General features: G+C 46.7%; 1 protein-coding gene and 1 pseudogene across 1 annotated transcript in view; both read left to right on the top strand.

The window, feature by feature from the left end:
- Positions 1 to 13,038, top strand: part of ADAMTS16 (ADAM metallopeptidase with thrombospondin type 1 motif 16) — a 141,994-nt gene that overhangs the window by 71,226 nt on the left and 57,730 nt on the right. Inside the window, exons 12-17 of the mRNA XM_027606029.2 lie at positions 4,380 to 4,528; positions 5,886 to 6,058; positions 7,804 to 7,934; positions 9,873 to 9,996; positions 10,406 to 10,650; positions 12,821 to 12,956. Coding sequence (XP_027461830.1) covers positions 4,380 to 4,528; positions 5,886 to 6,058; positions 7,804 to 7,934; positions 9,873 to 9,996; positions 10,406 to 10,650; positions 12,821 to 12,956 — 958 coding nt within the window. The remainder of the gene's footprint in view (positions 1 to 4,379; positions 4,529 to 5,885; positions 6,059 to 7,803; positions 7,935 to 9,872; positions 9,997 to 10,405; positions 10,651 to 12,820; positions 12,957 to 13,038) is intronic.
- On the top strand, positions 2,373 to 3,629 carry LOC113928782 (annotated as a pseudogene).

Here is a 13,038-nt window from a genome sequence, read left to right as displayed (position 1 = left end):
AGACAGCGAGGGTTAAACACATTAACAAACAGCGCTAACTCGTGCGTCCAGGTGAAATTATTGCAACACTGACTGGAGACGTGAAGAGAGTTGTGTGCACCTACCTGGGAAGGGCGCCCAGCGTCTACTTGTCCTCCACACGCCTCTGTGCTTTATTCTCAGTCCCCCAGAAGGCAGGGTAGATTCTGAAATCCTTCCAGAGACATAAGAAACAGTAGTTGCATAACTTATAACCCCCCCAAAACTGAATAAAAATGCTTTTAGATTCTCAGAAGAGGAAAGGGACATGTGGATGCACCGCAGTGCGGAAATGCCCGTTGTCACAGGAAGCCGGGGAAGCTGCCTGAGTACTAAGCCGCCACTGGTCATCACTTTCTCCACATAATTGGCTAAATTTACTCTTCAGGTGATGGTTTGCAAAACAGTCTCCGTTTCCTGAAAGATTGGCCGCCCTCCCGCTGTTGCCCCTGAGTTTCAAGTCACACGGGCACGGGGTGCTTCTCCGTCGCCTACTTCCTGTAGGACTGATCAGAGCAGTGACCTTCCTCAGAATAACCTGTATATTCTTACATTTTATTTACCTTGAAAGCACAGTTAAATCGATGGTCATTGGTATTTCTAAATTATTTGTGGTGTATTTCCAAATATGGGCTTTTCCTTCGTATAAAAAAGAAATAGTGCATGCTAAGCCAGAACGCATGCCTAAAATTACCCAGGAAAGATGTGTTCTGCCCAGGGGCTGCACGGTGGCCACAGTGGGGCAGCATTGGAGGCTCCTGTGAAAGCTCCCTTTGCTGTTAGTTGTGTGTCTTCCTGTGTTATGTGTTCTTGTGTGTCCCTAAGGTTTATTGATTTAGACATGTGCATTACCAGAAGTTAGTGTCTCAGTACTTACGGGATATTCCAGAGCAGTTGGTGTGTTCTGGATGACTGGAAATAACCATACTGCTACTGTGCACTTTTCTCCTGGGTGGGGGCCTATTTCCCTCCACTCTGTGCTGCCTCTGAGGCTTGTGCATGCTCGTAAATGGAACTGAATTGCATTTTGTAGTGTCAGACTCCATCCTTAGTACATCACATACTTTCAGTCCTCACAGCCACCCTGTGAGGGTGAGCCCATTGCAGCCCCCCCGGTGTACTCAGGAACCTTCCAGGGAAAGGACACTAGGGCCCTTTGTGCTCACACCATGGGAAATCCAGGACGAGGGTTTCATACTCTAGCCTAATGTATATGATAGCAGATTCTAGCTCTCTAACAATCACAGGTCCCTAATGTAGTATATTAAACCACTGCCACATTATATTTACACTTGGTGCTAGGTACTTGGTCTGTGTCATTGCATTGCATTTTGGGAACAATTCATTCTGGTAGTTTGTACCATCCCTAAGGTTCTCAGGAGGACATGCAGGCTCAGAGCACTTGAGTAACTTGTCCCAGGCCACACAGCAGCAGAACTAATACAGAGGCTCCTTTCGTCCCCTCTCCCCAAGTCCGCTGTTGTACTTTATCAGGGTGCTTCCCGTGTGTGCTGGGTTTAGGTGTGACATGCAGACTCTGGGGACAGTATCAGAGCAGAAACAAGCACACACCATGTCATCTTGCTTGCTAAGGTAAAGCCTTCTCTCAAAAGCCACAGTGTCCATCAATAAAATATAAATTGTGAGAAACATGGGACAGTCCTCAGAAACTTAACTGGTGTTTTGATGGAAATATTGTTTGTCTGTTTAACATAGGCTCTTCCCCTGACCTGCTCATGGTGGGCTCCACAGGTCTATGACCTGCGTGGACTTATACTCCAGGTCGTGTGTGTGTGTGTGTGTGTGTGTGTGCGCACGCGTGTGGGGTGTGTGTGTGTGTGTGTGTGTGCGCGCGTGTGTGCGTGTGTTTGTGCTTCTGTCTGCCCGCACCCATGCATCCCCCCAATCTCCATGGAGAAGGTACAGTGCTTTCTCCTCAGATTTTCAGAAAGGTTTTTTATTTTAAAAGGATAGTCATTTAAGGATACTCTAGTGCAAATAGCGGAAGTTGCACTGGCAAAGCTGCTCATGGCAGCAAACAATTGTGACAGCTGCAGACTGGGAATCATGCAGGGGTCCAGGAAGATTGCAAAACCCCAAATGCCGAATGAGAGACCTGTCTACACACTTCTAAGCGATGATCTCCAGACACACTGTTAGGTGGAGAAGCACATGGAAGAACATGTGTTGTGTGTGATCACTTACCAAAGACAAGGGAATACTAATCTGTATAAATACTTCCTTTCATTAAAAAATAAAGGTAATAAACCATATTTTTTAAAAAAAGTATTTTGTGTAATTGTAAAACAAAATTAAACTAGCTTTTCCAGGGATGGCGTCCATAGGCATTCAGAATGGTCCAGCGTCTGACCTACCATTGTAGGCTGTCCTGCAGTACAGCCTCTAACAAAACTAGTCTGTCCCGAACGCCTGGTAATAGAATCGTTTACCTTGATACCAAGAAGGTTGGGAAAGCACCAAAATCTGCATGTGGCGTGTGCCCAGGCCGACTTCGAGGAGATCGTGCTGTGAGACCTAAAGTCCTTATGAGGTTGTCCAAAACAGAAAATACGTCAGCAGGGCCCCTGGTGGTTCCATGTGTGCTAAGGTGTTCGTGACAGGATCAAGTGTGCTTTCCTTATCAAGGAGCAGAAAAGCGCTGTGAAAGTGTTGAAGGCCCAAGCACTGAGTCAGAAAGCTAAATTAAAAAATGAAGCATTTTTGAGTAATAAAAAAAATCAAAAGCCCTGAAAAAAAATTAAACCGAATTTTCTTGAAGTAATCCTTAAATACCAAAAGCAAAATCAATTTAACCAACTTGTTGGCTTAATCATAACCTTCGAGGAAGAATTATTTCAAGTGACTTTAAAACCTGAAAACATTTTCTGAGTTTTCAACTTGTGGGTTCCTGCGTTCCCATTTTCTGTCTTTGTATTAGAAAGCTCTGACCAGATGTTTCTTTTAAAATGGGACAAAATCACAACAGACACCATCCTTGTCCCTCCGTGTCCCTCCTTGCCCCAGGGCCCTGCCCCAAGTCCCCAGGAGGTGGCCCCTGCTCTTCCCGGATCCCGTTCTCTCCTTGGACTCACGAGGCCATCAGGGAGCAGACACCTTGCTGGCAACTGCACACCCCTCATTGAGCTGAGGGTGTCAGGGGGATTCTAGGACTTCGTTCTATCACCTGGGGTGTGGCCAGGAGGTAACAAAAGAGAGACCTGTTTATTTACTTACTTACTTACTTAATTACTTACTTCTCAGAAAGAATTGAATGGATGAGGTTTTAGTCCTCAGAATTACTTATGTTCAATTTTTCTTCCCTAAATGATGTTAAACCATTTGTAACTGCCATTTCTGTGTGATAACAATGGCCAGATATCAGCAACTTGATATGTTTTCACCGAACACAACAGTTAATAATGGAAGTATTATTATTTTCCCCTTGGAAAGCCCCATTTTTTTGCCCAGAGCAAATCTGTTGGCCCTCATCTGGGAGACAGACACACAGGAGACCTCAGCCCATCCCCACCCCGAGCCCTCAGGCCGGGTTCTGCTGCTCCATGCAGGCCAGCAGCGAGCGACAAGCCAGTTCCTTTTCTCCTCTCAACTGATGGCCTGAAGATCCTTGAAGTCTACACCAAACCATGGGTAGAAAACCAGCACCGCTGAACACGACCTTAGATGTTGTGTGGCCTTTACGTGTGATGGCAGCGAAGTAAACATGTGAACTAACATTGATGAGCGCTCCTCTTGAGAAAGAACTGATAGCATCTCCAGCCTCGTGGGGACGGATGGAGCTCCTGTGTGGGTTGTTTCATCTCCTCGGGAAGCGGTCTGACCTCTGACACGCATCCGCTAACAACCTCCAGGCTCCAGGCTCAGAGCCCAGGTGCTTGGGAGTGAAGGCACAGAGCACCGGCCAGAAATGACAAGGTGTTGAGTCATATGGAACCTCCAGCCGGACTTTTCTACCCGAGACTCTATTCCCAAAGAGCTATGAAAAGCACGTTGTTCCAGAAGAGGTTGGAGTTCACTCACTGGAGAGCTCAACCATCGGGCTGAACGTCCGTGCAACACCACTTAATTAAATATGCTGAATTCCAGCAGCTCAGATGTTAGAAAATGATTCTTCTCTGGATCGTCCCTCAGTGGGCATTTATAAAACGACATTAGGTTTGGAAAGAAAAAAGCTACATTAGTTTTCTTTGTATTGTGTGCTACCTGAAGGTGAGATGTTGAGGTCTGCCTGCCTTACAAAGCTCCCCAGGGCTGAGCATTACAGCAGCCGTGGACCCACCTGGCCATCCATAAGTCGTGTCAACCTTTCTTTCTATTCTTTTTTTTTTTTTTTTAACTTTCAGTGGTGCCGTGGAGGACAGTGTGTGAAATATGGCGACCAAGGCCCCAAGCCCACCCATGGCCATTGGTCAGACTGGTCTTCCTGGTCCCCTTGTTCCAGGACCTGCGGAGGAGGGGTGTCTCACAGAGACCGCCTGTGCACAAATCCCAAGTAAGCATGTCTGCACTTCCTCTTCAGGAGCGATTTCTATGCTGTGAACCTCCCCAACAGGCTGTGTACGGTAATACTGATCTGTACATCACATAGTATTGTAGGAATCAGTGAGAAGGTACAACCACATGGATGGAGCTGGAGGGTATTACGCTGAGCGAAATAAGTCAGTCAGAGAAAGACAGATATATGATTTCACTCATATGCGGAACTTAAGAAACAAAGAACAAAAGGGGAAAAAATAAGAGAAAGAGGGACAAAGCAAGAAACAGACTCTTAACTCTAGAGAACACACTGCTGGTACCCACAGGGGAGGTACATGTGATGGGGATGAAGGAGTGCACCTGCCGTGATGAGCACCATGTGATATATGAACGTGTTGAATCACTCTAACATACATCTGAATATTACACTATATGTTAACCATACTGGAATTAAAAAAAAAAAATCACTAAATAGGGATGTCATTTTAGTCAAGTATTTCTCAAACAGTGGCATCTCTTCGGTATAACTTAAGATGCTTGAAACTACTTGACCATAGCACGGGGAAACAGACCCAGCAGTGGTATTCAGGAAATGGATTTTTACCACATTTATGTGAAATACCAAGGGTGTGCCTAAAATAAGCAAATCAATCATGAAAGCATAGAAAAATGAGTAAGAATCCGTAAGAGCCACTTTTTATGTGCAAAAAGCCAAATGTTTGGTTTTTCATCCAATATATTTAGCTTTGCAACCCGTGGTTTAATTGTGGCCTTCTGTGAGAAGACACGGCCATCAGAGGTGGTCCCCAGTGCAGTGGGGTGGAGGAGGTTCCCAATCCTTTTGCACCTCAGTTGGTTTAAAACATGAGTCATATGACAGCTCTTGGTCATGTCTTTAATGTGTGACACCCAGTATGTCCCTTGCATTGAGTGGGTACCCTCTCCGGGGTGTGTCCATATGGATTCTAGAGGGGTGAGCAGGGGCTCTTTGCTGTCAGTACCAACCGGCGGAAGGTGACGGCTTCTGAGCCAATGTGCTGACCTGGCCTGGCCGCAGGGAAGATAGTGGTAGAAGGTCCCTCCTCTATGGAGTGCAGGGAACCGCGATGGCCCCTGCCTTCTGCAGGGGTGCTGGGAACCGGCCGTGAACAGGTGGCAGTCAGACCCACTTCCACAACGTAACTTGCCCTAGAGATGTCAGTAACACGGCAGATATTGTTCACGGTAAGAAAGTGCCACGGTCCCGTCAGGGTGTGTGTGCTTCTCCCTCGGTCACTGTGAGCCGTTTAACCAGATCTGCTCCTCTCTCCAATGAGCCTAGTTTCTAGGGAGAGGAGAGTCGCTATTGAATGCAAGGTTTCTAACCATTCCAGACCATCGCACGGAGGGAAGTTTTGTGAGGGCTCGACTCGTACGCTGAGGCTCTGCAACCGTCAGCGGTGTCCGCACAATAGCCTTGACTTCCGCGCACTGCAGTGCGCCGAGTACAATGGCAAACGGTTCCGAGGATGGCGCTACACGTGGAAGCCATACACCCAAGTAGAAGGTAAATCCTCAATCCCTCTCCTGGTACCAGCCTCGTGCTTTGTTATCTGCACTCTTTCAAGAGTGAGATGATCTTAGCTGTGCTGTTCGGATAGACAGTGCTGCTGTGTGAGGTCACTGCCAGGGCTCTTCGCCTGCCCCACGGCCACCAACTTCTGGTCTAAACTGGACCGGCTGCGTGGTCAGAAATTAGCGAGCAACTAGTAAGGGTGTGCACCATACAGCGAGGTCTTCAAAGAAGTGACAAAGCATTCAAAATACATGATTTTGGGATCATGGATCAATGTTTTCCTCATTACAAATCACAGCAGTTGGTGGTGATATTGCTATAAGCATGTCACCCCATTGAACACTTATTATGGCCAGAGAATGGGAGCAAAACTTTAGCATCTTTTGGGAAATCAGATCGTTTTCAAGTGAACTATTTTCAAAAGTCTTGATCTAAACCAAGAAGGTTATTTGCACCATATGTCCGATTTTAATCTCCAGGTCGAAAGAAAGATCTATTAATCTTAAGATTAAAATACCTTGAACATGGTAGTTCATTTGGCAGTAATTTAAGGAGAAATTCAAAGAATAGCTAGTCATCTTGCTCTTTGAAACTGGGAATACTGAAATACATGAATCTCCTCTGACGTTACCCCTCTCCAGCCCAATAGACATAACGTTTTCTTGCTGAGAGCTTGATGAAGTCAGTACAGTCTCAAAGGGAAATTTTAAGCAGTTTCACACAAAGCATTTTTGGTTGTGTTTTGAACTCCTAAACTCAGTAAAATTTGAGCCGGTGAGAAATAAGTAGGCAGGAGAAAAAAGAGAAAGGACTTTGAAATTAGGGTCAAAATAGGTGTGTTACTCTTGACTCCGTGATCTCAGGAAATAAATACATTTATCGTGGAAGCACGTACTCAACTGGATTGTTAGGGTTATTCAATTGGTTTCATCTTATACAATAAAGAAAACATTTGTAGATGAGTCTTGAGCCCATGAAAATTCCTAAGGCAGACTGTATTTTCATCATTCACTCTTCCCTTCTTTACCAAGAAGAATGAAGGGAAAAAGTTTCTATGAAAGTCCATATTAATTATATAAATCATAAAATCTTTGAAATAGATTATCAAGAGAGGAAGTCACCTTGATCTGCCGTGCTTACGTGTACAATAATACCTTTATTCTCCACGTTATCAGTGTGTTTCGACAATCATTATATTTATAGAAATCATTATCCTCTGGAGAGTTCATCTAAAAGTTATTCCTTTTATCAGTTCAAAAATACATATTTCATCAAATGCGTTAGCTATTAAGAAATTTGGTGATCATTTGAACTCTTTTATTACATTTTATTTGTGAGAATTTTATATATTGCTCCTAAATGGTAATGACCTTTTGCATTTCTACAAGAGAGTAGTTAATCGTACTAGTAGTAGAAGAGTTATGTTGTATTCAAGTCAACAAATATTTATTGAATGCCTACTATGTGCCAACTACTGGGTAAAGAATAAGGACAGGAAAGGACACAGCAGAGGCAAAATTAATAGTGAAGCCTTATACAAACTAAAAATTAAAGGGAAAAAAACCCAAGCCTCCTGAGACAACCATAAAAAAATGTCTTTGCAATGAGTATTGTGTGGAAGTTATTTTATGGGGGGGAAAAAAAACCTTTAAAAAGTCTATCTAAAATTTAGAGCAAAAGTGATCAGAGCTTAAGTATCTTTCTTATTTGTGTTTGTGTGTGTATTTCTTTTTAAGATCAGCACTTATGCAAACTCTACTGTATCGCAGAAGGATTTGATTTCTTCTTTTCTTTGTCAAATAAAGTCAAAGATGGGACTCCATGCTCGGAGGATAGCCGTAATGTTTGTGTAGATGGGATATGTGAGGTAATAATGATCGTTCATTCATTCAACACACGTGTCCAGACAGTGCTTTGTGCCAGGCATCCTCTGAGGGGCTGAACACACCAGACATTAAAACCCCACCCTTTCTCTCCGACTCACAGCCTGGTGCGGGGCGGGGGGGCGGATGCCAGATGAACACACGTTGAGACCCATGGGGTTTGTTGCAGTCGAGGCGCGTGCAGAGGATGGGGAGCGGGGGAGAGCTGATTCCTTCCTGGAAGCGGATCTGGGGGATTCACGGGGCTCCTTGGAGAAGGGAGCTTCTGAGCTAGATCTGGAAGGGTGAGTTGGCAGAGGCGTTTGGGGAGCAGACTCCTGTGAGAAGGCGTGGTTTGGTAGGCCCTGACCCAGGCGCCAGAGTACCTGAGGGCAGGCAGGGCTGGGGTGCCGAGGGAGGTGAGGGGGCAGGAAGAGATGCTCAGAGGGTTTGTATCCTCACATCAGGGAGGAACAGGCCCTGGGACCCGGGAGGAGCAGAGCGGGGGTGAGCCTGCAGTAGCATGGGCAGCAGCGAGGATGGGGGCAGCTTTGAACCCGGGGACCACTTGGCATTGTGCAGGGGTCTCTTTGGTGGAGGGGCTTGGAAGAGAGGCTGGGAAAGATTTGGTGGCTAAGTGGCCCTAGAGCCCTGAGCTTGCTGCCCCATGCAGAGGTGAGATGGGGAAGGAATTCTGTTCTATGCAGAAAGTGAAATCCTTACCAGATCAAACACACTGCATGTGAACATGGGTTTTTCCTTGAAGTGACTCGGGTTGCATACCGAGTCCAAGGACCTTGGGCTTCCTTCTAAATTTCTCTAAGTTGGATGACCGGGTCTTTACCCTGAGACATCCCCTCAGGGTAATCCCCTGACACACACAGTGTCATCCTTTTTAGTAGGTGAAGATCGACGCTGTTCTATCAAGATTTCTTTCAGCTTTAAAATGTTCAGATCTCTGTTCATTTTGTCTAATTCCTAGTTGACTTGTTAAATACTTCATTATTTTCAGGTATCCTTAATGAGACAGTGTCACAATTCTTTACGTGTAGTTCTGAAATCCCAAAAGCTATCAAACAGAAAGTTTACTGGGCTGCACAGTGTAAGCTGCCCTGAATTTGTTCACTGGCCAAAACCTGCCCTGAACTGATATGAGACTTTTTTTCAGTTTTATTTAGTTCGCTTAGAGTGATGATGTTTGCATTTTGATGAAATGAAGAAACATCATTTATGTGCTTTATTAGGGGAGCTGCCCTGGGCCCTGCTGGGACTCTCACATTATATGCATAATATGTTAATTACCTTCCTAAAATCCAAAAACACTGAGTTCTGAAATGCATCTGGCCCTAAGGATTTCAAACAAGGAATTGCAGGCTATAATTACTTCATTTCTGAGTGGATTTTTTTACTTGTGTATACTAAACTCTTTGTTAGGAGGTGTAACACTAGCAGGCACCATTGAGATTATAAAGAGCCCCTTAAGTTCTAAGACAGTAAACAAATACGCCCGTTACATAATTTACTGCTGGGAATAAATCCCATGTGGCGTGTGTTACTTCTCTGCATTGCACACGGCGATACAGAGGCATGGCGGCATGGTCCAGCGGACCCTCCTGTGGACACACTGCTTGTCATTTCCACTAAGAAGAGCTTTGTGTCAATCTGAAATGCACTGTTCTCTCCAGCATGACACTCTGAGAGGGCTCCAGAAACTGAGGTCATGTAGCCGTACTGAAGAGAACAGGAGTCAGGGTCTCCTCCTTTGGATCCGAGAGTCGAGTTACAGTCTCGCTGTGCACATATTTGGTATCCAATAAATATTTGTGAACTACCCTGTGTGGGTGAAATGTTCTGCTGTCTCGGGGAGGTTTCTCACTGGAGGTTTGTGACTTCGCCCTTGTCGTCTTCTCTTGCACGGATGACGTGGGACCCCGGTCCCCCAGAGAGTCGGATGTGACCATGTCCTTGGGTCCAATGCTGTGGAAGACTCCTGTGGTGTGTGCAGGGGCAATAACTCAGACTGCACGACGCACAAGGGGCTCTACGCCAAGCACCACGGCGCCAACCGTGAGTACGCGAAGCTGCCTGAAGGTGTTGAGACAAGATGGAGAGTGGAACTTCCTGGCGGGAAACCCTTGAGGTGCAGTGGGGACAGCAGCTTTACGGGTCCTTCAAAGACCTACACAATCTCCTTACCTGCTTTGCTTGTCAAGCCTTTCCTTTGGATGGGAAGCGGTTGCTAGGTTACTATTAGTGAAAATGATAATAGCTCTGCTCCAATTAAAAAAAAAGAAAGAAAGAAAGAAAAAGTCACGTAAAGACCTAATGGAACCGACTGCCTCACCAGAGCTTCTCCTGGTTCCCATTGTGGATCCTCAGGTTTTGGTGGTGGGGAACCCCAGGTGCGTAGGGCTTTCACCTCAGTGTTACTGAATGAGAAACCACGTTCTCCCTGCTCCTGATTCCTTTACTGTAGAGTATTATCAGATGGTCACCATTCCCCCTGGAGCGCGGAGTATTCGCATCCACGAGATAAACGTGTCTACCTCCTACATCTCTGTGCGCAACGCTCTCAAAAAATACTACCTGAATGGACACTGGACGGTTGACTGGCCCGGCCGATACAAGTTTTCAGGCACCACGTTTGACTACAGACGGTCCTCCCACCAGCCGGAGAGCTTAACCTCGTCTGGGCCAACCAACGAAACACTGGTTGTGGAGGTAGACTCCAGCCTTCTCATCTTCGGGCTGGGATGCGGGGGTCTTCTGGCATTGGTGCAGATCGAGGGCTATGGGAATAATTTTAAATACAGAGAATAATGTTTACAACTTGATGGCATCTCAGAAACAAGACTAATGGGCACATTGAACGGGGCCATGGACCGGTTCTCTTTCCTTTCTTGGGGCCTCACCAAATTTGTGCTTATGCACGTCATGCAGCTCCTGTTTTGGGTTCTTTACAGTGGATTTTTACAAAAGTCTGCCCCTGTCCTGTAAGCTCTCTGATTGTGAAAAGCTGGGACACTCGGGGGACTCTGCCTGTGCCTGTGTTTGGGGTGGGATCAGCATTCCACCAAATCCTGTGGAATGGGAGCGAGACGAGCACCCAGAAGCAAAGCCCCTGCTGTGCCCTCAAATGGGCCCCGGTGTGCAGGATGGGGGCCACGTTCCCGCCTCCTGACCCAGTGCCCTTCTGTTCTCTACCCACGACCGCAGAGGCTCACAAGCTGCAATTAGTCTCTTCCTACAACATGATCTGTCCCCATGGGATTGGGCAGATGGAGGTGCCAGGCACTGAATATGCGAACTCCTTATATTTTGTATTTCTGTGCATGGTTAAAGCACGTGGTTCAAAAGTTGCCCCAGCAGCCCACAACTGGGTGCACAGATGTGAGCCCCTCAGATGTCCCCCACCTGCTTTGGGGGCCAGGCAGCCCCCTCCTGTCGTCTCGTATCTTCCTGGGAGATGCTTCCCCCAGCGGTTTGGGGGCAGTCGCCCCATCTGCACACATCCCACCTCTGTCTCCCCTCCTGACCCTGAGCTGTTCTCCTCGCCCTGAATTCTTGCCCTGATTATTTCACCCACCATCTCAGGCTTCAGCTGGAATAATCACACAGAAAGAGAGATAGGTCAAGTGTGAAGATGAACATGGCTTATTAGGAACTGTTCTGGATGGAAGAAGAGTTGCAAAGGCTCAGGATGCCAGGCAGGAGAACATCTCAGTGGCCTTGCCGCGTGCAGCCACCTGTCTGGGGCTCTCCCCTGTCCTACAACACCTTTAGCAACTAAGACTTGACCTGTGTTGTCAGGGAGGGGAATGCGGTGCCAGGTTGTCAGGGAAGGGCCAATATCTTTACCCACTGGCACATCACATCAGGACCAAGAAAAGCTCTAAGACTCAGAGATGGGATTTTTATCAACGGATTAATGGTGAGGTTTCCAAAATAAAAAGCCTTCTCACTGAGATCAGTGGATCTGATACATTCATGGGTGAAAGGGAACTGGTCCAAATGATTGGGTTTCAAGCTAGGAGGTGAGGATTCCAAATGCAAGGTGCCAAGCCACGGCTCACAGAGAGGCTCAACCTGAGAGATCTTTACTGATAGATCTTTACTGTCTATCTACGGATAGAAAACTATCTTGTTTTCTTCTGGATCTACAGGGTGCATGCCACTTGGCAAAAGACCGCTGCATCCGGTCACACTAGCAAGTCCTCTGACTTGGCTTTGATGGTGGCATGGGTGATACCCATTCAAAAGTCCTGGGCTGCTTGGAATCACTAGGAAGTGGGACAGTGCGTTATAGGCATTGCTTTCTGATTCTCTCAGACGGACAGGATTTGCGGGGGATCCCAAGGAAACACTGCGGGACGTAACCAAACACTTTAGTTAGGTTGCAAAGGTGTTCAAAGTCTTGCATGGAGGAATATACTAAATGTTAGGCCAAAGAGTAGAATGTCTACATTTTTCTTTTTTTTTTAAGATTTTATGTATTTATTTGACACACAGAGAGAGCGAGAGAGAGAGAGAGGGAGGGAGAGAGCACGAGCAGGGGGAGCGGCAGGCAGAGGGAGAAGCAGGCTTCCTGCATGAGCAGGGAGCCCGATGTGGGGCTCGATCCCAGGACCCTGGGATCATGGCCTGAGCTGAAGGCAGCGGTTTAACCAACTGAGCCACCCAGGCGCCCCAAAATGTCTACGTTTTTCTAAATGAGCCTGATTCTCGCCGGCAGTTCACTTCTGTTTAAAAAGTTCATATACATTTTGGAGGATGGACAGTGTTTCTCATTGTAACGAACGGATTGTTGATACTGTTTGCGTATTATTTAAAAATTAGCTTATATTTATCAGTTCCATTAACTTGCTCTATTTTCCCCCTTTTTATTTTACAGCTTCTGTTTCAGGGAAGGAACCCAGGTGTTGCCTGGGAGTACTCGGTGCCTCAGCTGAGCGGGGAGAAACCTGGCGGCCAGCCTCGCTACACGTGGACCATCGTCCACTCTGAGTGCTCCGTGTCCTGTGGTGGGGGTAGGTCACTTCTCACGCCTCCCTGGTGGTGGGCACTGAGGGGCCCGGGTGCATTCGGGCCGCGGGCGCACTGCACTCACGG

The sequence above is a fragment of the Zalophus californianus genome, chromosome 5 (genome assembly GCF_009762305.2).
Source record: "Zalophus californianus isolate mZalCal1 chromosome 5, mZalCal1.pri.v2, whole genome shotgun sequence".
NCBI lineage: Eukaryota > Metazoa > Chordata > Mammalia > Carnivora > Otariidae > Zalophus > Zalophus californianus.
Note: the sequence above shows the minus strand (reverse complement) of the source record. Positions and strands in the feature narration are given on the sequence as shown.